This window comes from Haemaphysalis longicornis, unplaced genomic scaffold (genome assembly GCF_048455015.1).
Source record: "Haemaphysalis longicornis isolate Haplotype H1 unplaced genomic scaffold, Haemaphysalis longicornis Haplotype H1 scaffold_5, whole genome shotgun sequence".
NCBI lineage: Eukaryota > Metazoa > Arthropoda > Arachnida > Ixodida > Ixodidae > Haemaphysalis > Haemaphysalis longicornis.
The window spans coordinates 80,393,194-80,420,868 of NW_027526385.1; the positions used below are offsets into that span (position 1 = coordinate 80,393,194).

General features: G+C 49.9%; 1 protein-coding gene across 2 annotated transcripts; it reads left to right on the forward strand.

The window, feature by feature from the left end:
• LOC144138502 (suppressor of cytokine signaling 2-like) lies at nt 1–27,619 on the forward strand. 2 transcript variants are annotated; one of them, XM_077670814.1, is made up of 2 exons: nt 1–547; nt 23,375–27,619. In XM_077670814.1, the coding sequence occupies exon 2, from the start codon at nt 23,375–23,377 to the stop codon at nt 24,383–24,385; it is 1,011 nt and encodes a 336-aa protein (XP_077526940.1). In that variant the 5' UTR covers nt 1–547; the 3' UTR covers nt 24,386–27,619. The 2 variants fall into 2 exon arrangements, with proteins under 2 accessions (XP_077526940.1, XP_077526939.1); XM_077670813.1 differs by lacking the exon at nt 1–547 and adding an exon at nt 20,014–20,571.
• The last annotated feature ends 56 nt before the right edge of the window (nt 27,620–27,675 follow it).

The following is a 27,675-nucleotide window of genomic DNA, read 5'->3' on the forward strand; positions in this document are numbered from 1 at the left end:
AAACGTTCTCTGGATGGATTCCCAGTAGAAGGACCGGCGGAGTAGAGGCGGTTTGCGCCTGGGCTAGCGAGGTCGGCGAAAGAAATGGCGAGGGTGTTCCCAGCGAGAGACCAGTGAGTTCGGCGGCGGCGGCCGAAGTTGAACGCGGCTCGGCTCCCCACTTGTGCCGGTGCGATCTCGCCGGCTCAACGCGTGTGCGGTTCGGACCCGACCGCTGCTGTGCCCGTGTGCTTTGCGAAGTCGCTGCTCGTCGTACGGTGTGTGCGTGCTGCTTCATCGCCGTGGGATTTTCGTGTTACTCGGGAAGCTTGTGCCCGTTCATTGCATTTTTTTTTACTTTGCTTCGGCACGACCGAGGAACGACCCTGGATTATCGATTGGAGAGACGACGCAAGGCCGCCGTACGTCCTAGCCGGGAAGGGGCCTTCGACCAACCGGCTGTGGATACTGGCATGTGCCTTGCGGCACTACGGCCGACCGCAGCACCGCAGTAACTCTGGATTCCACCAACTGCTGCTCTCTGCGTCTGCTTCCCTCGCCGTCATGGGTTAGTTTCGAGCATTTGTTATTCTACTTTTAAGCCCTGTGCAGAAATCGCGGCCGACTGGAAGCAAAATGAAACTGCCGTGTGCACTTCTCGCGCAGCACAACTTCGGGTTTGACGACCGCTCATAGTTACGCTACGGTCAGTGAACGGTACGAAAATATATATATACTTCGTAAGGTGGTTCGAATTGCCTCGCGATTCGAAAGCACTCGTCCCCTAAGAATACGGGTTGTTTATCGCAGCGCGCCGGGACGGGCGATGCGACCGCCCGCATCCGCGCTCCCGGCGGGCTTGGCCGTACTCGACGCTAAGCCTAACAGCGGTGTCGGAGCGATCCTCGGACCGCCGTTAAATTCTTGTTTTCGCCGATGCCGTATCCGGTAGTTGACGCAATGTTACGTCTCCATCGCACCGAGCCAACGCTGAAAGCCTTCATTCGTTCCGGGATTCCCTGCTAAGTGGAGTTTACGGCATCGCTGAAGGAAAAACCCTCCCGACGTTCGGTTAGTTGCGTCTGCAAATGACCGGAAAAAACGCAGCTTCACGTGTTTTCCTCTTCCAAGTGACCGCAAACTTGGCGTCATTGCACGGACAGATCGGAGTGCTCGCAAAACCGGGACGAAGTCGGTGCTGTCAGCGGCATACCTAAGTCGTCCCGGGGGTCGAAGACCTCTCAAGCAACGCGCAAGATTGTCGGTGGTGGCACAGACGCTCGCTGTCGTATCAGCTCTCCGTACCTCATACGGGAAACTAGGACCGGGCAATTTTAGTACGCGAACGTGCAGGGCCCCTGCGTCTAACGTGTTTTTGTGGGCAGGCGAAACCTTCGTAGCAGACGACGCTGCCCGCGCGAGTTTGGTACCCGCTGCCGCACGCTTGACCTTTTTGTTTATTTGTTTTTAGCGTCCCAGCTTTTGTCTAAGGCTAACGCAGCGTGCGGCCAGCCGTGGCTCTTGTTTCAGGTTTCGGGAACGGGGTCGTGCTCGGCCATCAACCTGCCCGTCGCGCTTTCATTATCCCAACGCGTCAATTTTTCTTTTAGCCGCGGGGACGGCGCCGCCTACACGCGTCGTGCGAGCCGAGGCAGCCGCACAACTTTTTTTAGCCCCGTCAGTGATTCGTTCTTGCTATTTTACTCCCATCGTCTCGCAAAGGTGGGCCGAACCGCAGTCAAAATTAGAGGTGCCGTCTTGTATGTTTTTGGTTGTCAGTGCTCTACTGATACATAGGTGTGTTTCGTTCGTACTTCTTATTGTTTTGTTGTCATTACTCTGCACTCCCATGTTTCTCGTTTTTTCTCACTTCTCTTTTTGGGGTTGTCATTACTCTACACGTCCGTAGGCGTGTTTATTATTGCTTTACTCTCTCTTTTTTTTGTGTGTGTTTTCATTGATCTGGATATGCATCGGTGTGTTTCGCTATTGCTGTTTTGTTAACGATATTCTCGCGAGGTCGGCCGAACCGCGGTCGAAATTTCCGGTGCTCTCTTTTTTCTTGTTTGGTTGTCATTACTCTACGTATACCATGATGTATGGGTGTAATCGGCGGGGGGCTTACCAGCCGGAAATTCGCCTGTCGCGCTGTTGTCATCGCTTCAAACGCTGACGTTGACAGCTTGCGACCGCTGCGTTATCCCCGGTTATTAATGTCATTCCACGTCATTAATTGGCACGACCACCTCGCGTCGCTGTTGAACCTGATTTTAATTTTTTTTTCCGGGATGATGTTAGGGTACAGTAGCGCAATCAAGGGCGTTTTGTTAGGGAGGAAAACACGGGCAGAAAAAAACAAGTGCACATACCAGGCATCGTGTCTCGGAGTCTTTCAACACTATTCAATCTAGGCTAAAGAAGCATTATGCAAATGATTTTTATTGCCATAACGACTCGTGCAGTCGCTCTTCCCCGAACTCCTGGACATCAATGAAGTGTTTTTATTTTTTTTTTCGTACTCTAGTTAGTGCAAATGTAATTTGCTGTGGGTCCGTTTTGTTCTTATATGTAAAGGAAACCATTCATAATTTCAAAAGATAAAGCGATGCATGTGCTTGTGTGATTTCATTGCAACGCTGAAATCGCCGCTGAATAACAGAAAAAGGACGAGCATGCTTCGTTAGCTGTAACTTGTAAAGTTATGTCATTAATAAGTGCACTTAGAGACCTATTGCGTGTTTGTTGAACTCGCTTCTCTCTCTGTTTTCTGAAAAATGTAAGTCTCACCTAATTTATCGTGTCACGACAATTCGGCCGGGTTGAAAAGATTATGCCGCATGCGCTCTTGTAGTTTTTCAACGTTCAACAATTAGAGAGCTTCAGAAGCTAGCTATTTTGCGAAGCCGTCATCACATGCTCCCAGATAGCACCGAAAGAACGCCTGTTACAAATGTCGCTTCAGACCTCCGTTCAAGGCGTGTACAACCTCGAAACCTGCTTGAGAAACACGCCGCGCTTGGCTTTTGACCTTTCGAGTTTCCGTCGCCTTAGGAACCAACGTAGAACTAACGTGCGTCGTAAAAGGCGTCGATTAAAACTACCTGTCATTCATAGAATAGGTATACCGTGGGCCGCTCAGAATAGAGGTATAACCAGTCGTATCGGCTTTAGCTGCGGGATTAAAGGGACCCTGCAACACTTTCGATAAGCGCTTTCACTCTTCCCTTCGCGACTGGAAGCACTGCGAAATCGGTAGTTATTGCCAGCAAGGAGCGGCGCTGCGTGATTTCCTCGTCGCAGCAATACGCCTTCCGTTTCTGCTTTGTTTTTGTGGCTTCATTTTTAAAGTTGCTACCGAAAAGCTTTCATTGCTGGAGCTGAAGGAAAGCCGGCCAACAGCCGCTACATGCCCTTAGTGACGTAATTCGAGCCGTTGAAGAGCGCCAAGGCCGTGAAAGAGAGAAAAATCTTTTGGGCGAGTTTCCAAGTTATCTGATGGGCATAGAGCAGTAATTATTGGCTGAGGTACTTTGCGACCCCCTAATCAAGTGCTGGGTGTGTTGGGTGACATTATTCAAGCGTTTAAGTTTTCATAAAAAAGTTGGAAGAAAGTGTTGCAGGGTCCCTTGAAAGGGGTCATGAAGCCAAACTTGGTTTATAAAAAAAGGCTGCTTTGTCCCATGGACAATGGTTCCAGTTTTATTGCAAACTGCAAGCAGGTAGCCGATATAATATGGAAAAACCATACGAAGCAATGGCGACTCTTGGCGCTTTCCATTGACGTCTCTATGACGTCACGAAAACTTGCTTGTGTGATTGGTGGCCGCCGGTTAAGACCACCAAGAAACATGAGATGCAAATCGCAGTGGGCCTCTGGTTACGTTTGGTTCTATCCCTGGAATGCTAACGTGCACTTGACATTCTTGTGTTTTTTCGTGTTGACCCACGTAACAAGCCAAAGAAAAAAAGAAACCAGCTGTAATATACTGTTCGGTATTCGCCGTCACTGAGAAGCCAGCTGCGGCGCAAAGCGACAGTACCCCGACAAGCTACCTGAACTCCTGACACGTCGCTTCAGTGACCTGAAGCGTCATGTTTGCCGGGAAACGCTTTCGCTGCGTTGTTGATGTAGTCGGCAGAAATGTGGTCTCGATTTCCACGAGGTGGGCTGCTCGCGGGAAACGGCATTGCGTTCGATGTTACGTAGCATCCGCTATAACGCAACATCCTCTTTTACGCCTGTCCGCGGCTGAACGTCTTCGTTACGGACTACGGCTTTTGCAAACGACTGGACATCGCCGCGCATGATTGATTGATTGTGGGGTTTAACGTGCTGGCGCAACGTGTGATGCGCGCCGTAGTGGAGGGCTCCGGAATAATTTTGACCACCTGGGGATCTTCAACGTGCGCCGAAATCTCGAACACACGGGAACAGAAAAGCGACCGGGAATTGAAGCCGCGCTTGCAGAGGGCAGTAAATGGAGCTAGAACTCATTTTAACGAAATGAGCTATAGCGGAATATCGGGTACAACGAAGTAACCGTAATTTCTCCCTCTATTTCTCATATCGCACGCGGACATTTTCTATAACGAATAAAGGGTTGCAATGAAGGAATTCATGGTTTCTGATTCACTTCATTGTAACGAGGCGTTCGAAGCAAAATGATTTATTTCTTCCCTTGTCTGCAGCCGTGGCTTCGGTCACGTAGCACGATCCACTCAGGAGTATTTGAGCGCGATAAATATCGGTTAATTGTAGTTGTTATCTTCGTTCATCGGAAAGGTACTATTGCGGGGCTCAGAAGAATGCATTGGTCCAAAATATACACTCTAAAGTGAAAAGACATTCATTAAAATACTACTCTGTGTGCGTATACAATCCATAATGCGATGTATATGCCTAATACGGCATATATATATATATATATATATATATATATATATATATATATATATACTTTGCTTGTGTCAGCGCATTCCACTCCTTACCTTTTGCGAAAAGCTATACTCTTACGTTTTCTATTATTCGTTATTCTCCGCTGTCATTGGCAAACCAGGCTCACTGAAGTGGTGGGTCGAGCTGACCGCGCGAAGCTTAAAAAAAAAAAAAAACTGCCGAAGTTCACAAACGAACTCGTGTATCCGATCGAAGCATTGATGTATTGAGGCGCGGCTTTCTTCTTTTTGAGAAGCTCGCCGAAGCAGCTGCGGAGCCTTTAATAAACAATATGATTCTTTGGCGTCGGAGCCGCTTCGCAGTGCGGCAATACCAAGAATCCATACTTTTTTTGCACGCGGCAGCCTTTAAAAAGGGAGCGACGCATCCAACAGATGTTACGAGGCGCCCCGGGTTTCTTTGGCTCTTATTATTTTTTACCCGCGCATGCCGCGCTACGTTACAAATAAAATAAAGAAAATGTCGTTTTTACGCCGCGCCGCGCAGAATTTCGCTAGTTTTCGCGGGTATGCCGGCCACTCGCATTTTCCCCGCAGTATCGTGACGCGGTGCTCCGGGGCGGGTTTGCGTTTCGACGCAGAAATTATTGTCGTGACAGACTGAATGCTGTAATGGACTTTTTTCCATTAGCGCTCTGCGCATGCGCTACTCTCGCTCCCAGCTACCGATCCGCCATTTTTGGAAGGGGGGGGGGGGTGGAGGTCCATTCTGAGTATGGTCTACGTTTCTGGAAAAAGGTCCATTCTGGGTATACGATCCCTTTAGGAGGGTGGTGCATATGTACAGTAAACCCTTTTTATGACAAATTGCGGTATTCCATTCTCTCTTTATTGGAAGTGTTTCGTGGTTCTTAGTGCACAAAGAGGAGATCGCCCCCGCTTTGAACGACGCGTCGCTTGAAGCGACGCCAGTTTGTTGTCTCGTTATGAGTTCATTATGAGCAGCGTTTGTGGTATATATGTATATAATATTCTTGAACAATGACGGTTCCCCTCCGAGACGTTGAAGCTCAGCAGTGGTTGCGTCACTCCGGCGGCGTCAGTAAACTCTCTGGCAACAGGAGCAGGTCCCGGGTTATTTGATTGTACCGGATGTTTTTGTGTTTTTTTTTTCCTTCTAGTTTGTGACTTTTGTGTGTGTTTGTGCGTGTGTTTGCACGTTTTCAACGTGAACTAGGCTAGGCAGCTCACACGGTTGCCGCCCGATGCAAAGGGAGATATCCATAGCCATATCCATTAATAGACACGGTACACTTTCTCATCAGTTATGTTCGGTTGTCAGAACATTTGGGGTATATATAAGACGAGGTTTACTGACATATAACTCGGGGGGCTGTTCACCAGCGTAACACAGCGGCTATCAATAGACGTGACTACAAGTGAAGACGTATACCTGGTCAGAAATATATTGAATAATGGAATATAGCCATGTTCGATGAACGGGTACTTTTCGGTTTCCCTGATACGATCAACCAACTGCCTGCTTGTGCGAAAAAAACGAGCAGAATATCAAGGACATAAATAAGAATTGCACCTGATCGCAACTGTTTTTTTTTTAATGTAAATATTCCGGGAATATTCTCGACAGTTATAAAGCCGCCACGTTACAAAGTCATACTTGGAAAACTGTATTCGGTTCTCAAATATCCCAAGCAGCGCTTTGTTCTACAATGCGTGTTCTCCCCGTCTAACTAATTGGACCGTGCCGCTGTCTCGCCACTTTTTTTTTTATCCCTTCAAATCCTAACTAGCTTATAAACAATGGCAGGTCGTCAGTCACCTCACAAGGCCGCTTTCAACAGCCTGCCGCGAGCGGCGATCGCTTGAACGGATAACGAACGCAGAACTAACGCGATGTCTGGCAGGGCAATCGTTACGCGAGGGCTAGCGTTACGCCGTACTCGTTCACACGGAAGTCATTGGCCTGGTAAACAAAAAAAAAAAAAGAGGAAAATACGAACAGCGCGCGGAAAATCCTGACAGGGCGTGTCCGTAGCCGACCGCTCAGCTAGGGACGTTACTGTTCGTCTAGGGACACGCGGTGCTGCGTTCGAACTTGTAACGGTTGCTCAGAGAGAGAGAGAGAGAGAGAGAGAGGCTCTTTATTAAAGAAGGAAATGCAGTGGTTTGCCGACATGCGTACGTCGACAGGCGACTGCTCTGCGGGAAGGGAATGGGGGAAAGATAGATGATTAGTGAAAAGAGGAGTAGTAGGTGAAAAGGGAAAAAAAGAGGTAGGGTCATATAGAGGGACATGGGATGTAGCGAGGACTGTCTGCATAGGGGGGGGCTATAAAGTCTCAGCGACGGCAATATCGTCAAGGTGGTCAAATAACGCACCCAGGACTTACCGCTGAGATGATGGAAAATACCATGGTCTACGTAATTGGTCCCGGGTGGAGACCTTGTCATCTTCTGCTGTAACCGGCTCCTTGCGTCGGTGTAGGCGGAGCACTCTAGGAGGACATGCTCGACGGTTTCGGGGTCGCCGCAGTTGTCGCAATATGTTCTTGAACTTTGGCCTAGGCTCATAAGTAGGCATTAGTGAACGCCGCATTGAGTGGAAGCCTATAAAATAAAGTTTCCATCCGGTGAGGTAGTCGTTCTGGCTGCCTCAATCTCATCTGTTGGTCAGTTGAGAATAGAAAATCATGATGATGTTCCAGAAGGGACCGTAAGCGGTTCCTTTCTGCTAACCAACTACATTTGCGTCGCATCCATCGCTCGCAAGCGGGGTTTTTAAGCCGTTAATCTCACCCCGTTTTCGTTCTTGATCGCTATGGTTGCTGCAAAGGTCTCGTCCGCAGTGAATTTGTCGAGGCGATTTCTTAAATGTATATACTTCGTGAGGGATAGAAATACCGCGAACCGTTGTCCTTAGGAATGCAACTAAAGAGCGTCGACGCTTTTTCTTATGCCGCGCGCACAAGGCGCAAGCGTGTTGCTTCGAAGATTTAAAAATGAAAGGGACCGTCGAGGCAAATATCAAGAGGTTATTGGGGAGCGTCGATCTAACGCGTACGCGGCGGATTAATTAGTGGCACGTGAAAAGTATGCGTGCTTGGGTTATTTTAGAAAGTGTCTTACAAAAGTGACGAGAGAAGCCTGAAAATACAAAACAAAGAACAGACCTTGACAGCGTGTGAAGGACGTCGGAGTAATCCGAGAGAAAAACTAAGTGATGGAGGTCAGCTGCATGGCGATTTGTGGAAGCGACAACTTTGAGTCGAAAGTTAAAGCTCGTTCTTATTCGCTGCCTTTTTTTTTTTTTCAGTTTAGAAGAAAATCATTGTTTATTTCTCCTCCCCCCGCCACGCGCTGCCCCCACTTTTGGAGTATCGAAATTTTAGGTAAACTGAAAATAGGAATATTGCAGTGTTTGGTAGAAGGTCAGAAACCTCAACCTCCGAATAACGTCTCTCCGGGATGAAAAATGGCCCCGTCGCTGGTTGCTGCGGCGGGAATACGCGCGTTGTCCGTGCTCTGGCGGTATATATACACGAGGATCCTAAAACAGCGAGGTCGACGGCCTGGCTGCCCCAATGAAAAATTTCCACGCCTTCCACGACGATTGCGGAGCGGTTGCGGGTCGCGTTCTAGCGCGGCCGTGATGCGGTTTATAGCGGCACTGCAGCGTCTTATATGGCCGCGCTATTTATAACGTGACCTCGCAAAGAGGAAGGAACTGAGAAACGATGGCCAGCTTGAGCTGGTCAAAAAGGGCTCGGCTGGCGGCGCCGACTGCCCAGGGTCTTCTGGACTTCTCTGAGAAGACCCCTCATAGCCGTGGACTGAAAGGAAAACCTTGCTTACCATACAGTACATTTTTTTATGATAGAGATTATCGTCGATTACTGTCAGCGTTATGCTATCAGCGCTATTCCGGATGTTGGACAAACCGGTTCCTGCGATAAAACAGACCGCTACTCCATGCTGCAGTGAAAATTTGAACTGCAGCAGCGAGAAGCGTCGGTATTATATACACGATGCACGCGGCGTCACCGTTTCCGTTATCTGCTTTGGCAGTGATATATGTCTAGCTCGAATCTCGGCTCAGGGACGCCTATTTATTTTGTTTCACTACTGCCTTTCCTCGTTTATTTCGCCGACGGCGCGCTGGCTCCTCTCCCTCTCTCTCTCCTTACCTCCCCTATTCGGACGTCTGTGTACACACGCGCGCTCGCGCACGGGACCAGAGGCATGGCAGCTGCGCTTCCCAGAAGCGCCCGGAAAAAAGAAAACGCTTCGCTTTTCGCGAGGCCTGCGGCTGTGTTCCTTCGGCAGTTCGCGGTTGAGCCTACAGTTCGGTCGTTTTTCCGAAGCCAGTGCACCGTCGAGTTTCCTACTAATATACACTGGAGGGAAATCTGGCGCCAGGCGAGCCGCGCTACAGCTAGCGTGCCGTCATGGACCGGGTAGGAACGTTCCACTTGTCCTTGGCATGGCTCATTATCGGGCTTAAAAGTCGCCTGCCGCTGCAAAAACGCAATATTCTTGTCAAAGAATAAGAATGCGTGAAATTATTTTATCGATTAACAATGGAACTCCAAAAAAATTCATTTGTCAGGGATTGTTTAGAAGCTTCGTGCAACACGAACAAAAGAAAATGTTGCCAGTTTTTGTTGATTTCGGTTACAGGGGCGAAAAGAATCCGTGTGGCAAGCCAAGCCAAGTTAGAGACGAACACTTCGAGGTGCTTGGAGGCACCCTAACGGCACGCGATTGCAGCGACCTTTAGAAAGTTTCCTTCTAGAAAGTGTGAACTCTACGCAGGCTCCGCGCGGGCCCGCGCAGACGGATTTCTGTGAACGTGCATACGATAACGGTGACGACGGTGCGTGTGACGCGTTGCGTGCTTGGGGATACTATTTGAAGAAGGTGCGACGGAAAAGATTAGAAGAGATAAGCACAGAGGGCTCAATTTCGCTAACTTGGTGCTGAGTTTGGGAAAGTTACGGTTGAACCAGCGGCCGGAGCGCGTCGACCAGATGCATCGACCAGTTAGTCACCGTATGGTCACTGGAGCCTCAGTCTGTAGTCACTGTAAACAGCCATGTACAGGCACTCTGCGGCCAGAAACGTTCTTCCGCTCAGTGCGCGCGCGCGTCGTCTGCTTCCGTCATGGAGGAGCAGACGATGCTCTTCTGGACTACTTTCTTTCGCGCCTGGTTGGCCAGTCCCTTTGACTCATCGCAGCTCATACATTGCTGCATGCATTTAATTGTACAATGTTACGTTCTGAATAATAATAATAATAATAATAATAATAATAATAATAACAATAATAATAATAATAATAATAATAATAATAATGGACGTCTTGTATTGACCAAAACACATTGCGCGCGGGTAAACGAGCGCGGATATTACGACTGCATTCCCCCAGATGGCGTGAAGTGCCCCAGACTGCATGCCCGGTTCCTCAGCAAACAGTAGGGCGGTTGGGCATCTAGTGTTAGAATGTAGGCTGCATTATCTGTGCTTAGAACTGGGACGAGCTGATAGTCCTGCCTCGCTTAACGGTGGCTGGCTTTTCTTTAGACGAAGAAATAGCGAAGACGGAAATATAGGCGCAGAGGCGGCGAAAATATTCGTTCTTTCGGCGCGTCATATATACCTTACTAAACTTCCGTCGGGAGGAATTACGATCGTTACAGGGGTCATTAAGATAAAATTGAAGTGTTAAACTGGTAAAAATTGTCTTGCACCGTGTCATTTGCAACCGGTTGCTATGCGGCTACTCCGCAAACACGACGATGCCTTTGAGGGCGAGAGTCAAATACTGCTGAGGGCGAACAACAAGGAGCTCCCAGCTACGGAAAGCTCCATTTCCGCAGGCAGGAGACAATAGCCATTCAATGCAGCCCGGAAAGAAATCCCCTAAGCATTCCGAGAAGCAGCAAGAAACAGAACCACGCCGACATATTGTTTCGATCGCTTGATGCGACTGCCATGTAAACGTTTTCTTGCCCATTGAAATCGTGCCGTGAGGGCCTACTTTGAAGTGAACCTTAATGGAGCTTGATGCTGTCAAGCATAGAACCTTTACGTGCACTTCCGGGCTCTGACTGCTAGGGCCTCATAGTTTAGTATCCCGTGGGTATGGAAATACGTGTAGGGCAAGGTGATTTTACGGAGCGAAGTGTTCGTTATCATATCAGGATATTCGAATTCCGCCTATTGCAAGTTTGATTCCTGCGTCGTTGATTCGTACAGTGACATTTTGATGTTGGATTTCATTGGACAGCGATATAATCTGCGTTTCTCACATTGCGCAGTGCCGCGCAAGAACACGTTAGAATGCCTTTTAACTTGGCGTGTGTGCGTGAGCTCCTCTTTAGGCACGGATTTGAAAAATTAACACCTATACATGTCGGGACGGATGATGGTACGGGGACGCTGCTTTTCACTCCAGTAATTGATTCATCGGGACAAGCGCTTGGAGATCTATGGGAGAGGCAGGTCATCTTGGACGAGACGTAACTATGATAATGGTGATGATTCATACATGAACACTAATACAAGGCAGTCCTGTAATGCAATAATTTTCCCCGCAGTGCGCTTGATTGACCAATTCGTGCAGCCATCAAAGTAAACTCCGCGAGACAGCTACGTACATACCATTTGTCTCGAAAATGTCACCGCTGGGCCACTGCGCAATGCAGAAACGTAATGCTTGCATTTCATAAGGCAACATCGCAGAGCGAACTTTTGAGTCAAACCGTATGCTCGACATTGTCATTCGCCAAAACTTTATCGTTCGCTGAATGGATTGGTCAATCGTATGCGCTGTGGTGAAGCTGAAACACTGTACTGCCTCACAATTCATGCTAAACAGCTAACGAACATGAACCAGCAAGGCGCAGTCGCAGTGCCGTCTGTTTTAGTTTTTTTTTTTTTTGCTTTGGTAGAATTATTTGGATGCCTCAGGACTCCTGGCACTTGACTCCCTGGCCCAGTGACTGTGTGGATTTTCCCTTTTTTTTCCCTGGACCAGACTGTGTGTGTGTGTGTGCGTGAGTGAGTGTGTGTTAACTTGTAAATATGCCCCTCTCTCCCCTGTGTTCTGTAAATATGTCACCTCTATCCTCTGTGTTCTGTAAATATGTCACCTCTATCCTCTGTGTTCTGTAAATATGTCACCTCTATCCTCTGTCTCTCCTCTCTGTGAATCTGTCATCCCCTGCCCCAACTCCCACATCAGCAGGCGTTCCGGTGTCCACCCCTAGGTGTGACAATTTACGCCTGCTGGTGATCTTTCCTTTCCCTTGACAATAAATTCATTCATTCATTCATTCATTCATTATTTTTCAGTGTTGCAATCCTTTAAAGGGACTTTGCAACACTCCTGATGAAAGCTTTCACTCTTTCCTTACCGGCACTGCGTGATTTGCTCGTCGCAGCAGACACGCCTTCCGCTCCTGCTTTGCTTTTGAGAGTGGCTATCTCATGCGTTCATCGCTGCTACTGAATGAAAACCGGCCAATAGCCGCTCCACCGCTGTAGTGACGTCATTCCAGTGGTAGAACAACGCCCAGACTCGGGAAAGAGAGAACTTTTTTGAGCGGGTTTCCAAGTTATCTGATGGCCACAGAGCAGTAATTTCTGGCTGAGGTACTTTGCGACCCCATAATCTAAAAGTTCTGGATGTGTTTGGTTGACTACGCTATGCAAGCATTTGGGATTTCGAAAAAAAGTTGAAAAGAGTGTTGCAGGGTCCCTTTAAGCACGAAGCACGTCGCAGGCCGCGCCGCAGACAACCTTCTCCGCAGGACGATGTCCACATGACACATACCAGTACGGAAGATCTTCCGGTGGATATGATCTGCGCGCCACGGGCAATCAATCAATGAAGCTGATCATTTCGGCACCCCTGTGAGGTCGTTGCTTTGCAAAGCGCAGAAACTCCAGTGCGCGTGGGGAAGGGGGAGGGGAGTGCTTCCGCACACACGCGGGGCGTCCGCGCTTATCGCGGACGGCATCGTCGCCTTCACCTGCCTCCACCACGACATGCGGACCACCGAAGGGGTGGGCTGACCGAAGGCGACTGTTGCTCGCCTCTTGCCTGTTTCAATCCTCTTTTGCCTTTTCGCTTCACCGAAGTCCGCAACGCCTGCGGGGGCTACTTTTTGCGCTTTCTTCTCAGGAAGCACTTCAGAAGTAACGATAAGTTCGCCCTTTCCGTTCCTTCCTTGGTTGTCAGCCGGGGTCGGAACGCGCTCTCTCAAAGGAGAACCCGCGGTCGACCCTACGCCGCGACATCCAGCCGGCGTCGTCTTCGAAGATTTCGAAGATGGGGGTAGCATCGCGGGACGTTGCCGGCTGAATCGCGGCGTTCTGCCAGTGCGCGCGACTAAACAACGCGCGCGCGCCTGTTTTGTGCTTGTTTTAGGAGACGCTCTCTCGACGGAGTTTTCAGCGAACCGCGAAGAAGGCGGCGACGAGTACGAGAGGGAGAGAGAGTGAAACTCGGCGGACGAGTGGGGTGGGAGCGCGTCTGTTGGCTGCCCTTCGCCGTCGCTCGTAGTCCCGAGAACCGCGCCGCTCCGGCTGCTAATCGCTCTTCCAGGAAAACAAGATTGGCGCGCGGAGGCAACCGCTGCGGCTTCGCCGTGAAGGAAATCGCGGCGGCCATCTAGGCCTCCGGATCTAACCTCAACCTAAGCCCCCTCCGCCTTTCCCACCGCTTTCGTCTTATCGTCCTCTGCGTTCTCTTTTGTTCTGCATTGCATCGTCTGCACTGCTCGCTCGCCTGCTTTCGCATCACTTTTTTTTTTCTACAGAAGCCGCCGTCATGTAGCTTTGGCTTCACCCGTGCCGCCGCCATTTTTGTTTTTTGTGTCATCTGCTTCCCCTCTGACTTCATCTCTCTACTTCGGCGGCCCTTGCACTGCTTCCACATCGTCCCGCCCATCTGCGATCCGGGCTTCATTACCAAGCTTGGTTTCTTCGCTTAGTCATCTCGCTCTTCGTTAGCATCGCCTTATAGTATTATAACTCACGCTACGTATTTCCCTTCTTTGGTAGTCTTTCGCTGCTCTTGTTTTGCGCGGTTGTCTTGTTTCTGAGCAGATCGTCGTCTGCTATACCCTTCGTCGTCTGCTACTATCGTCTGTCCGCCTTCTGGTTTTTTGGTCTCGTGGGAACGTTTTCCCACAGTTTAACTCGACGGGGGAGGGGGGGATGCCGATTTGTGTCCGTTTCAAAAATGTCTCCATTTCAGTCGTGACGTACTCTCACTTACGAGAGCTTTGACCAATGACATACACCTAACACCGCCTTCTTGCGCTGCGTCACATCCGGGTCGTCTGCTTTCAGCCAATCAGGGCTCGCTAGATACGAACGTGAAATGGACGAAACTGAGAATTCCGTCCCTAATACACGTACAGTCGTCCACAGGATTAGCTGGAACCCCAGATTTGACTAACGTGAAATATCTCAAAACTTTTGGCGAAAAACTGTTCACACGAATGTGGATGACTTAAGTACCTCCTAAACTGTTGCAGAAATGCAACAGTTGTGACCGAATTACCTTGCACCATAGCACAAGGAGGCGACAAGAGGGTAAAGCGTTGCTCCAGCTAAGACTGTGGACGGCTGTACAACTTTGTTTTTTCGTCCACAGGCCTTTTTCCCCTTTATCGCAAGGCTCATGGTCCCTTCTCGCGTCCTTCCGTTGGGTGGTGATGCGCGTATTAGTCGTCTGCCCTTGTTCCGCCTTTTCTGCCCACGTCTGGCCTGCCCCGCGGCCTCTCCTTCTTTTCTCGAAAGCTCTTCTTGTTGGGGCGGATTCCTGGGAAGACACCGTCGCCGTCATCCTGCTCCTATCAGCTGAGCTTCTACGTAGCTCGTTGTGCCCGCGCCCGGTGGCTTTTTCCCGGGAAGGCCGACGTAACCCAGCTCGCTAACGCTAGAGCGATCTCGTTTGTTCGTCGTTCCGCCTGGCTTTTTCCTTCTCGGAAAGAAAGAAGGAAAAAAGGTCTTGGCCGTCGCCCATCCTTGAGCCGCTGAAGGCACGTACGAGGAAACGACCTCGTCTCGTGGGTCGGATACTCCGAGTCAGATCACCTCCACTCGGTTTCCACCTCGAGTGAAGACGCTTGCTCGTCCCTTGCTCGTTGACGTGTCCTCGGCTTCAAGTATTTTGCTCCTGCATGTATACCTACCGTAGCGATGCATTTCAAAGATTACCAACCGGATTTCGTGTTCGGCACTGGGGTCCTAGATGTGAGCCGCAAGGAACGTCTTATTGTGGATGGCTTTGGATTAGTTCAGGCCGTCTTGGACCTCCTAATGCGCACACCTTTGAGACTGCGGGAGCCAGTTACTTCTATTGCGTGAGCAATGAAATGGCATGTCGGCAAAATTTTTGTGACGCTCTGTTCATTTTCGCGTCGCTCTGTCAACAAAGAGGGCGATAGGAGAGTACGGAACAACAGAGTGAAGAGAGCGCGCGCGGAGAGTTGCCGTCGCAGCGCCAGAGACGTCGCCATGGAGGCGACAAGTCGAAGCGTGGCTCGCCAGCTGCCTCTGCGCGGTCTCGACGGGTCCTGCGACTCCCGCCACAGGCCTGTTGTACGCGTTGGGGGGAGAAGTGGCGAAAGGGGAAGAAATGGGTATGACGGCGACGAAATGCCGGTATTGGTAAGAAGCAAAGGGAGCGACAGGCAGTGAAAGCCACTGCGAAAGAGATAAAACGTTACCAGTGAGACGGTTAGAGTGGTCAGCACGGTTGACATGGTGTACGAGGGACGTGCGATAAACGCCACGTTGCGGAAGACTTGAAAGACGGAGCAAGGCGCGCGCATTGGACCGAGCCTAAAGTTCGCAAGGGAGAGGGATGAGATGTTCGCGAATTCTTAAATATCCAGCAATGATTCTGCGATTAATATTCAGTTTAAATTTATCAGTTGTGCCGCAGATGCCTCTAAATCCCACAGCAGCCGCATTACGAGAATCGAACGATTTTCATTTTAAATTGATTGCGCCGAGAAACCTCTAAATCTCACAGCAGCCTTACAAAGAATGTCGATTAATTTTCCGTTTCAATTCATGGGCGTTCCAGAAGCCACTAAATCTTACAGCAGTGTATAAGGAAAATCGTGGGAATAAGCTGGGTACGTGCTATCTATTGCACTGTCGTAATCGGTACAAAAGAAAAGGTGTTTTTGGGAAAAATTTCTCAGAAAAAAAGTTCGCCGCTGCGCGGGTATTAAATAAGAGTTTAGTAGCGGAGGAGAATTTCCGTGACGTACGCGCGTGCACATTTAGCTGGAAGTACGCGCAGATCACATTCCGAGATTCCGAAATTTAAGCCTGAAAGAAGTTTCGGAACAGACTTGTGAAAAAGCTTCGTGATTCGAAAAAACGTTTAATGGTCCCGGCTGTTCCACGAACGACCATTCGCCCCGAAATACAGGTTTTACGAGCTTAACAAAGTTAACACTTCATTTTTGTTCTCGTTTTGATGGCTGTCGTACCGAAAGTGCCGACACGCTGCGTTATTCCCGGTATCGAGGCATAATGAGGTCGGCTGTCTGCGCGCTTTATTTCGCATCATTGCCTCTCTCTGTCTTTTGCCCTGTTTCAGATTTGGCAATACATGTGTAAACATTACTCAAGAACATTTCACAGCGGTACTGTTATGCTTCGCAATCGTTCACGCAGACAGTATTTAGTGGGTCTGCTGAGTTTCTGTGAGCGAGCCGCTGTTTCAGCTCTTTTAATCAGATGAAGGACTCAACTAAGATCAGATGAAGGACCCAGCTGCTACTAAGACATTTTCACTTCAGACATGGCAGGAATAGTGCACGTAAGTGGCATGTCGATTTTTCTTACCTAATTTCTGCAACGGGTGAGCTGTATCAGCCGCGACGCCGTCCGATTTGTGAACACCCTGTAAAGAGTGCTTTATTGCAATCTTGCGTGTACTGGGGGAAAGTCAACCTAGTGAAGGGGGGCAGGATTTGGATGAATGTAAATTAAAAAGAACAGCTTTTTTTTGTTTTGCAACGTTTCGACATAAAAAACACGTTTGTAAAGTTGTTGGTGAACAGAACTCTTTTACGGGGCATATACTGTCCCGGGGGACTAGCAAAAAAAGCTGAATCTGTAAACAAACAATAAAGCCTTGCTTGTGAGAGCGTGTTTCAGCGGGAAGAAAAAAAAACATTCTGACGCATGATGACGTGACACAGGCTTCTTACAGTTGCCGTTGCTGCTAACAGAAACGACTCTTGACCTCAGGTAGAGTTTTATGCAAGTCTGTTTAAACGTGAGTAGAGAGGTGAACTTAACGTCCGTTTTTGAAGACACACACAGCGGATCGGCGTTCTTGTGAATATTTTTTAAGGCGAATGGTTTCAGCTTGCCAAAGTCTGGTTAGCCAAAGCTGGACCTTCTTAGTCGGATTGAACAGGAATGGCCCAGTTTTTTACGAGTCTGTTATGAGACACCCACATCGTCTGGACGCCAGGACAAGCAGCGGCACAGGGGAAAAAAGCCCGCCGGCACACACCACCGCATTTTAGCCTGACAACTAAGACACAGATGCGATAGCCCAGTGCATATCGGGACCTTTTCAGACACAATCGGAAAGAGCACTAGCAGTACCCTGCACTACTCGACCGCGAACGATTCGCCACTGGCGCCGCTTACAGGCCATCGTGTGTCAGCGATGCACCCCGGACTCTACCAGCGGTGATGTCAGTGCTGGTCGAAAAATTACTCCCACCTCCCCTCGCGGGAACCCCTGTGTAGATGCGACGCATAGGGGGTTCCGTTGTTGTTTCCGTTAGGTTGATTCTCCCAAACGTGCCGTGAACCCCCTGCCGCGGCTATGACGCAACACAATCCAACACAATCCACTTTAATCCAATCAAATCCAAGCCAATCCAATCGAATGCAATCCAATCCAATGCCCCTCGCGAGAGAGTGTTCGTTATCGGAGAGGAGAGGGGGTGAGCGGCGGAGAGCGCAGCTCGCGCGGCGAGGAGAATGGGGGAGGGGCGTGGACGGACAACGACAACGCCGTATGGAAGAACGAGGCGAGTGAATGAGATGCCGTCGCATCTAAAAAAAAATCGGATAATATAAACGTCATCCGCTTTGGATCGGGGCGAAATTTATTTGTGTGCAGAATTTTCTCAAGTGCGAGTTATATTGTGAGAAACATAGTTTTTTTCCTGGAGGCATTTGAGTGGCAGGTCATTTATTTCCGTCGCAGGATATTTCCTGTGGTTCTGCGTACAACCCTGTCTTTCCTCGATCGATGACTGCTACCCGTGGGGCTATTTTTGACATCGATTTATCACTTGGAATTTGTCGTAAATTATTCGATATAATTATGAACAGTATGCTGCGATTTGCAGACAAATCGCAGACTGCTCCTTGTCAATGACATTAGATTCTTCAAGATTATTCCAGAATGTTTTGGTAGTTTTTAAGTAGAAACCGTACTTCATGTTACTTTGTTTTTACTGCCGGCCTCCCGATCTCTGCGTCCTCAGTGCGTTTCGGATGGGTGCTAACGCGCGTACTCGAAATAGAAACAGCCGCGGTAATTGCTCTCTCGGGCGACACGACCTCGCATTTGCAAAGAAAAACAAATAAACAACGCGCGCAGATTTTCTTTTGTGCGTGATTTTTTTTTTTTCTAAACTCGCATTGCAAATATTTGGGCTTACTTCTAGCGTGATAAATTATTTCAGTGTTCTACAGGAAGGAGAAATTTGGCTCGGCGGATGGGGACCCTTTCCGTATCGTCGGCTGCATCTGCCTCGTGCGCGTCGTCTGCTCATTTCTCAGAAATCTTCTGCTCGAACTCGGCAACAATCCCGTCTGCTGCGCTTCGCGGCGGCTCGTGGCAGCTCGTTCGCTGCGCACTTGCCGAATGGCGGCAGACATTTTTTTCTTTTTTTTCTGACTAGGTATAGCTTTAGATAGGGCATCAGCGCTTTATTAGAAATACTTTTGTCTCCTGTTTTGTTGTTAGGGCTGTTCTGTCACGTGTGCCTTTGGAGCGCAGTTTTCTGTATACGATGTCGCGTGTAAGTTATGTGGACTTAACTTGTTTCGTAGCGTGTGGTTGACTGCCAGGTTTGTGTCCTTCCGTCGTTGCGGTATGCAGTCATGTAAGTGCAACCCTCTAGAGGAACCGCCTTCAACGAGCAGATTCACAGAATTTGATTGAGTGATATCAGCTTTTGTTTTGTAGATTTCAGGCGCCATTGTTTTTTTGTAGAGCATCTACAAGCCTAATTATAGCTATGTTGAAAAGCGTTGGGCTCAGCACCGCACCTTGAGGCACGTACATACGGCGCTCCCGCATTTCACCGTTCTACGCGGTGGGCTATTCTGTGTTACTTTATTTATTTTGCATCGTGGGGACTTCTCTTCTCGTGTACTTTTGATTATAGCAGATGTGATGTTAACCGTCTCGGGTTGTAAACGTTTATATATGTTTATATATGCTCGTTTATATATATATATATATATATATATATATATATATATATGGGCAGAGTAGTCACTGTATGTGGTCTGTGGGTCACAGCGTTTGTTTGTATGATAAAAAAACGAGTGATGCACGAAGCCACGAGACTGCAAGACTGCAAAATATTATTTCGCGAGTATAAAAATAACAGCACGAATACAAACACGGATAGTGGGACTGTCCCATTTCAAACGCTGCTACTTTGAAGCAGACCGTTACGGTGCTCAGAAATTGTCTGTTTCTGTAGATGTCGTCTGCTGCTGCGCAGCGCGCAACGCAGGGCGCGAAGGCGGCGCGGCGCGTATAGGCTTCGGGGAATTGGGGAATTGTGAAATCGAAACCGATTACCAGTTTTCCTCTTTGGCATTCTAAATTTAAAAATGCGACCAAAATGCATGCAGAAACGTGTTCAATGGGTCTGTTCGATTAGAAGGAGCTACTATTTCGAAACCGACCGTTGCGGCGTGTAGAAATCGTCTGCTGCCAACGTCGTCTGCTACGCAATGCACCGGGAGCAAGAAATGGCGCCTCGGTTTTGAGGAATTTGGGAATTGGGCGTGAAGTTGTAAGCGATGACACGTCTTTATGGCTGGCTGTCTAGGAGAGGGCGTGGGGCATCTAAACGAGCACGAGTTGGCAAAGTTGGCGGCGCACCTAATCGGCACGTCGGTGGGAGATTATTCGCGGCGCAGCAGATAGGACCGCCATCCATCAAAGCAGCTCGGCGAACAATTGCTCGGATTACGGAGAATCGGCAGGGCATTTCTTTTCCCGGAAAGCGTGGCCGAGAGAAGAGTAGGCGGTGGAGGAGGTAGATATGCGCTGCGGCTCCAAAACAACAGTGGCGGCATTGCAGGGATTTCTGTTGAAGCGTCGTAAGTGGTATAGACAAGCCTTTCTTTGCTCTTTTTTTATTATTTGCGGGAGGCTCACTCGTCGGTGGATAACTGTTCAGAAGACGGCGGCAGGCCGGTGCGCAACTATCTCTGTCGGTCCCGTCGCGTTCGCTGAGCGAACAGTTTGGCTCCGGGAGTGTTATGCCGTGCGTGTGCGCCGAGCCCTTCGTGGTGGGTTACGCTGGGCTGGGCGGCAGGACCGGCACCGGCTTTGCCAAACCGAAATGTGACCACAGGCTTGCGACGGTGAGTGCGGTTACTCAGTTATGGATGCCATGGCTGCTTCGGAAAGCGATGCTCGCGAGTATTTTTTTTTTCTTCGTGCGTGCATGTTGTATTTTCGAGGTAGCGCAATTCACATCTAAATTACTCGAATCTGTGCTCGTGGCTAGATGCGTTCTTTTCTTTGTCGTTTTGTTGTTAGAAATTTTGATCCTTGCAAACACTGGCCCGAACGCACGGCGCTCCGTTCTCCCCAAAACCGGTTATACTGGATAGAGTCCAAATTTGCCGTTGGAAAGACTTTTACGGAACCGCTTCCGTACGGGCTCGAAAACGGGCCCCGACGGAAGGGGTTCCGTTCTTCCGAAAACGGGTTATTCGTCTTCCGTTGGCACCAACGTTTTTAGATGAGACCTAATCTAAAAACGTTGGTTGGCACTCAAAAACGGACCTCGACGGAAGGGGTTCCGTTGTTACAACAGGGAGGGTAATTCGCCCCAGGAGCGGTGTTTAACGGGAACTCTCCCTTGGGGCTCAAAAATTGGCTCCAAAGCAAAGGGTTTTCTTCTAAAAAAAACAAACTGTTATACGCAAGAGAGGGAGAATTCGCTGCCCAAGGAGCGGTGATTTTTTTTTCGGAACCCTTTCCGTCGGAGCCCGCTTTGCTCCACGGAGAGAAAAGAAAACAGGCTTAAGTGGCCCCTGCGCAGTTTCGCAACGTTAGAAGACATATTGGTGTCAAATTTAGAATGTTAATGCCTCCTCGAAATAGACTGCCGGGGCGTACATTTGGAAACTTGGTTACGGACTTTAGTTTGATGCTTTCTCGCTTATGGAAGCTGAACAGTGATTGACGAGCTGAAGCTTGAGGCGCGTCTCCCGCACGTATACCTTTCGGCAGAGGAAGCGAGTCGTCAGAGAATTTTCTTGCGCAAGTTTCTAAATATTGGACTGAATTATTTTCTCTCTTTTTTTTTTTTTTTCGTGAGGCACATTTTAAAACGACAAGAGCCACCTTTTTTTCCCTCAGCTTTTTACAGTCGCACGACGTGCGGCTATTCCGGAGTGTGCGCCCCTTTGCGGCGTGTGTTATTTTTCCGTTACTTCTCCCCGTTTCACTTATTGGATACGCTGTGCTACACGTCGCAGACGCCTGTGCATTCACGAGGCACGCCTTGTCCGATCTGCCTCCTTTGACTCCCTTCGTCCAAACCTCCCTCCGTGCCGCTTGCAGTCAATGGACCTCGTTAGCTACGTACGCCGTTCGTCGCGTTAGCTTCGGCGGAACCAAAGCCGAACGCGCAACGAAGAACCGACCGCGGCGTGTCGACCCCGGCTTCGTGATGTTCGCTTGCTTTTGGACGTCTTTTCAATTTTGTTCTGGGGTGCCTTGCTGTAAGCTGAAAAATTACCCCTACGTGCGTATTGCCCGCTTGTCGCTAACCAGTCCTGCTCTGGGCTTGCACTGGCTACACTCAGTGTAAGCTGTGGCGAGGTCAGTGTAAGTTAGTTCTACACTGGCTATGCTAGTGTAGTCAGTGCATGTAAGAAAAGACATGTTGAAGTGAAGAGTAGAGTGGCACGTCTTGGTTTCTTTGTTTCTTCAGGAATGGTGTGGCGTATTATGGATGTACGAAAGTAAGAAATGCGTTTATTGAGCCTTTCCCGTCCAAGCAGCGATCTCAGGCCCTGTAGTGCACATTTTTCTGATGCGGTTCCTTTCTGTGAATGGACGCCGCCATCGAAGGCATTCTTCACCTCTTAGAGGCACTAAAGTGTTAGTCAAATATTCGAGATAATTAAAGAGGTAGTTAAGGAGGATTTGGGACGAAACGCTCACCCACTCACTCATTCACCCATCTTTGGCATCGGAGGCCAGCCGGCAACAGCATCACCCGTTTCACATTCCTCTACAGCGACGCACATGTCCAACACACATTTCCCACAACCGGCTCATGCGTTCATCGTTTCATGCCAGGCGCCAACGCGGCTGTCAGGAGGCGTGCGACGTCACGCCGTTCCGGGGACGACATTTCCCGTGTCGTCCGTGCTATCTCGTTGGCCTATTCATAGAGACTCGCGGCCGTTGGCGGAACGCTGGAAAGTCCCTTCTGGCGTTGCGTTCGCTGGATGACTTCCCCGTATCGCCATGCCGGAAGCGCGCTGCCTTCGTTAACGCGAACACCAGCTGTGCGCAACGGAGGCGCTCGAACAGCAGCAGCCATGCTCGTTGACCTCGATGAGGTAGCGACGTTTAATCGGTAGAAGCAGGTGTCCCTTCTTTTTAACCGCGAATGATATCGGGTGTGACGGGATATCTGAGTTGCGGTACAATGTCGAGAGGATTCGGTTGCACCTGGAGGCGTGATTGACGTTCGTTCCTGGTAGTACTGAAGTCGGGAGGCCGACACTTGACAAGCGTCGGAGTGCATGCAGATGCCACTTCGCGCCCCTGCTTGACTGCTCCGTGTGATGCGGCGCCGCAGCATCTTTGCGTGTGTGCCTAGTGCGTGCAAGTGAACACGTTCAATTCCGCTGTCCCCGCAAGGAAGACAAAGCTGAATTAGACATTGCAAAACAGGTGACGTCTGCGAAATATCCCGGTAAAGGTATGTCGGTCACAAGAGCGAAACAGCGATGTTTCCGCCATAGGTGTTGGCCCGTATGTTCTGTGCCACGATGTTCGTCAGCACAAGCCAGTTCACGTACTGGACTGTCTGACGGCTTCTGGAGCTGAGACCAGTGGCTTTATGCTTGAGGCGTTGCTGAAACGAGTACGGGTTACCCTGTAGGCCTAACTAACTCTGCGCCCCCTTCTTCTGTGCAGATGGTGGTCGGTGGGCGGATGGCGAGTGCGCAGCCCCTGTCATCGGTGCCGTCCTCCTGCGGCTCCTCGCCCTGCCCTGACGTGTGCCCCGCGCTGCTGACCGGAGGCGGCATGTGGTCGACTCAGCTGCGGTCGCCTCAGCCGCAGCAGCCCCACGGCTGCGGGTCGGAGAAGCAGGCCCTGCTCCTGGTGGCCTTCCCCATCTGCTCGCCTGCACCCTCCGCATCCTCGGCCCCCGCGCAGCCGCAGTCCCCGTGCTGCTGCCGCTGCTGCAACTGCGGCAGCAGCAGCTGGAACGCCAAGCCGCCCTCCCCGCCACCTCCGGCGGCGACCTGCTGGCCGCAGCAGCTGCCTCCCCCGAGCGCCTTGCGGCAGGAGGAAGAGGAGGAGGACCCTCTGCGCCGGGTGCCGGAGGACCGCATGGAGGGACCCCCGTCGCCTCCGTCTCTGGCGGTGCCCGGAAGCGACGCCCAGGCCGACCTCAGCCGAGTCCAGGCCGCGCTACGGACTCTACGCACCAGCGGCTACTACTACGAGGGCCTGTCCTGGGAGGAGGCCGGCCGCCTCCTCCGGGGCTGTCCCGTGGGCACGTTCCTGGTGCGGGACAGCTCGGACAACCGCTTCCTGTTCGCCCTGAGCGTGCAGACGGAGCGAGGCCCGACCAGCGTGCGCATCCACTACCGGCGCGGACAGTTCCGGCTTGACTGCGAGGCGGCGCTGTCCTCGTGCATGCCGTGGTTTTCGTGCGTCGTGTCGCTGGTGGAACACTACGTGCAGCTGAGCCGCACGGCCAAGGGACAGATGTGCGTGTGGCTGGACGGCCACGGCCGCAGGGACCTGCCCATCGTGCTGACCAGGCCGCTGTACCGCGAGCCGCACTCTCTGCAGCACCTGTGCCGCATTGCTTACAACCGGAGCGCCAAGGCCGCGGCTGTGCCGCCGCACAGGACACTCGAACCGCTGCCGGCGGCGCTCAAAGACTACCTCAGGGACTATCCGCACCTCCACTGACCAAAGACGTGGGCTCGCGCCGTGGTGCCTTCCTGTGCTCCGTGGGGGCGTCGGGAGGGGCTGTGTCCCGCGGGCCGAGGACTTGCAGTTCCTATGTGTCGTATAGTATGTAGCCCGCTGGTAGAGTCACTGGATAACGATGCCGCGCTCTGGTAACCTTTTTCTGCGGTCTTTAAGGGCCCTGGCTACCAGGGACAGCGCATGCGTGATTCCCTCTGATTATGCGCCAACACAGAACGCCAGACGTGGCGCCAAGGGCTTATGCTGGGTAACCAACAGAAGCTGCTGTTGCCAAGAGCCAGTATACCAGCTCCGAGTACCGTACTTTGTGGTTGATAAGCTTCAGAACAAGTGCTTGCTCGAATGGCCAAGATTAGTTTACTTGGCTGTTGGCTAAACCATTTATTTAAAGTCTGGAAAAAGGGTTCATAATTGAGGGACGCACGCATGCGCTATTGTCTTTTGCCTTTTTTTTGTGTGTGCGTACAAATTGTTTACTATAAACATCTCACGAAAATTGTGTCAGGTCGCGTTTGGAGCTACGGATTGTTTTAAATCTGGGCGAAATTGTACAAACTACTTTTTCTGTGGGTATCCTGCACTGAATCGGGTTTGTTGCCAAGGTGTGTAAAATATGACACCTTTCAGAAGTGCTGGGAGTGATACAGATTCAAGAACGCAGTCATGTTAGCGAAGCTTCCACTACATGTTTGTTTTTCTTGCTGTTGCAACTTCTTTCGATGCTGCAAAAATGTTCATGTGCATGGTTTCTGTGCGCAAATTAGTGTGCTGCGGTGAAACATCAGTACCGGTTGGTTTATTGCTGCGTAAGAGTGGTTTATTCCCGTAGCCATATCTACGTTTTATTCTCTTTTACTCTAACAATATTAGTTAACACTGAGAATTTGGTGCATACATGAATCATCACAGCACGAAGTCATCTACGTGATCGCATTGCATTTCCACCGCTGTGGTTCTTGAAAAGTTGTCTGTTCCCTTGGTGTGCTGGGTCTCATTCTAGCTTTAGCTGCAAGAGAAATGATCCGACATCGCCTTCACAAGAATGGTGCTTGAGTGTTACTACTATTAGGGGTTTATGCCTACGTGCCACACAAGCCTTGTACGATGGGATGTTGGTTATTGTAACCAAGTATTGCTGTAGGAATGCTGGCTGCTGAAGCTTGAGGTACAACCCGATGCGGCGAGTTTTCTGAACGAGTGTCGATGATAAACCAGTAGCGAGTCAAGCTCAATCAGGGGTGATAATCAATTCATTTTAGCGATTATAGCTGACCGTAACGGTGCTATGGGGCTCGGGAATACGAAGTAATACATTACTCTAATCGCATGGCGGATGTCGCCGCAGTTATGTGACTAATGACCACATCCGACAATGTCTGCTCTGATATTTACTTGCCTTGTGCCTTCAGTCAAGTTTCTTAGGTATTTCTAGTGGGCGTGCAGTCCAATGGCAGCTGTACGACTAAGAGGTGCCATGTCTCATATGATAGGAAACAAATTTAAGTCACTAAATCTCGCCAAGGAGCGTTTATTTCTTCATTTCCCACAGCTCTCTTACACTCGTCAAATTGATAACCTCTAAAGAATACAGATTGGTTTACGTTGCATATACATTCCTGCCCACAGGGTTGGACATGTTCTTTTAAGAATGCTGACCTGCCGAAAAGTGTCAGCCAAACGTTTGTTTCAAACTTAGCCAGTTTAGATGCGAACGTAGCTCCATAACCTTTCTAGTGGTCTTTTTTTTTTCTTTCATTTTTCAGTACTTGCATCATAGCAGGCGATGCTTGTTAGTGGCAGCTGGTCAAGATTGTGGATGCATTGAATCTGTTCTTTCACTGCACAACGTACAGTCGTCTGCTATCGACAAAACCTACCTAAGGACTCCCTGAACCCGATGCAAAATGGAGCATGAGCGCCTTCGGTTGCAAGCGCCGCTTCACTGGTTGCTGACTTGCGTGCAATAGTATCTTGTACGCAACGATTATTGTGTCATGCGCGCCAACGACTTACAACAGGTGACGACGCACTTTGCACGAGATTACTAAAAAAGGCAGGTGCTCTCTCTCACAAACTCCCGTGTTCTAAAGCGTACGCAACCGCAGTGGCGACTTTGCGTTTTACCGTGTGCTTTTCTTTATTTTTTTTTGTTTTGTTTTGGTGCGTACGAAAGGAGAACTCCTCAGGCCGTGAATTGTACGACCACGTGTTGTTGTACGGTGTGACGCCTTATCCAGTGACTCTACGAGCAAAAACCGTGTTTATAGTTCAGGTGCCTTTTGGGACCAAGATGGCGGCTATGTCTCGGCGGTCGGGTCGATCACGTGTGTGCTACCCTCCGCGGTGGCTTCCCGAGTGTTCAAGAGGCGTCGTTGCGCGCGTGACTCTGTGGCGGTGCCGTGACGCTCTCTCGTCTCTTTAAATGTGCTGCCTTGTTCGCGGCTGTGTCGTAGTATTTTTGTAAGCGGCCCCCTATCTTCTGCCAGTTGTGAAAAAGTGTGGGGCGTAAACGTCTCAGACGCTCGACGTGTTTTGCGAACGCACGAGGAGTCTCGGTGGCGTGGCGTCGCTGGGGTGGAAGTTGCGTTCGAGACGCGTGACGCGAAGGCGTTTATCGTTTTCTTTTTGTGTCGGCAACTTTGAAGTTAGCTATGGCTTTGGATGCGGCTGTGGTTGTATTTTACATATCACAAATTTGCTGTGGCTCAGACTACCCCGTCTGAGGGTGTGTTTGAAGAGAGAGAGACAAGTAACAACGATTTCTTGAATTTTTAAAAAAAGTTCGCCGCAGTTAGTAAGTCGACTAAAAACATTCAACGTTATTATTGTGCCATGTTCAGCGACCCCAAACGATTTGTCGATCCAAACTGTGCGTCTCCGCCTAAGAGTGACACGAGGGTATAGTCTGCCTTCCACCCCAGTGACGCCACGCACGTCTCCTGCGAGACGTTCTCTCCATAAACTGAAGAGATATAAAAATGATAATAGGTACAAGGCCCCGAAACTATGTGTGTGTCTACTGTATGTGTGTATGTAAGTACGAACGTTTGTGTGTCCGTGTATACGACGTTAATCTCGTCTGAGAAATGGCGCAGCTGTTCTCTGTAAATAGTGTAACATAGCCACCGTAATATATGATGAAAAACAAAAAATACTGCATACGACGACGACAAACAAGCTACAATAAATCGTCTCTGGTATTTCATACGAAAACATTGTGTCGGTGTTTTATTGTTCGCAGCGATCGCGGGAGTTCCATTCATCGTCCT

Excerpts from the sequence above, each read along its gene's own strand:
- LOC144138502 (XM_077670813.1), top strand. The coding sequence starts at position 20,467 with ATGCCGTGCGTGTGCGCCGAGCCCTTCGTGGTGGGTTACGCTGGGCTG. Across the intron at positions 20,572-23,374 it reads GTGACCACAGGCTTGCGACG|ATGGTGGTCGGTGGGCGGAT; the intron begins GTGAGTGCGGTT and ends TCTTCTGTGCAG.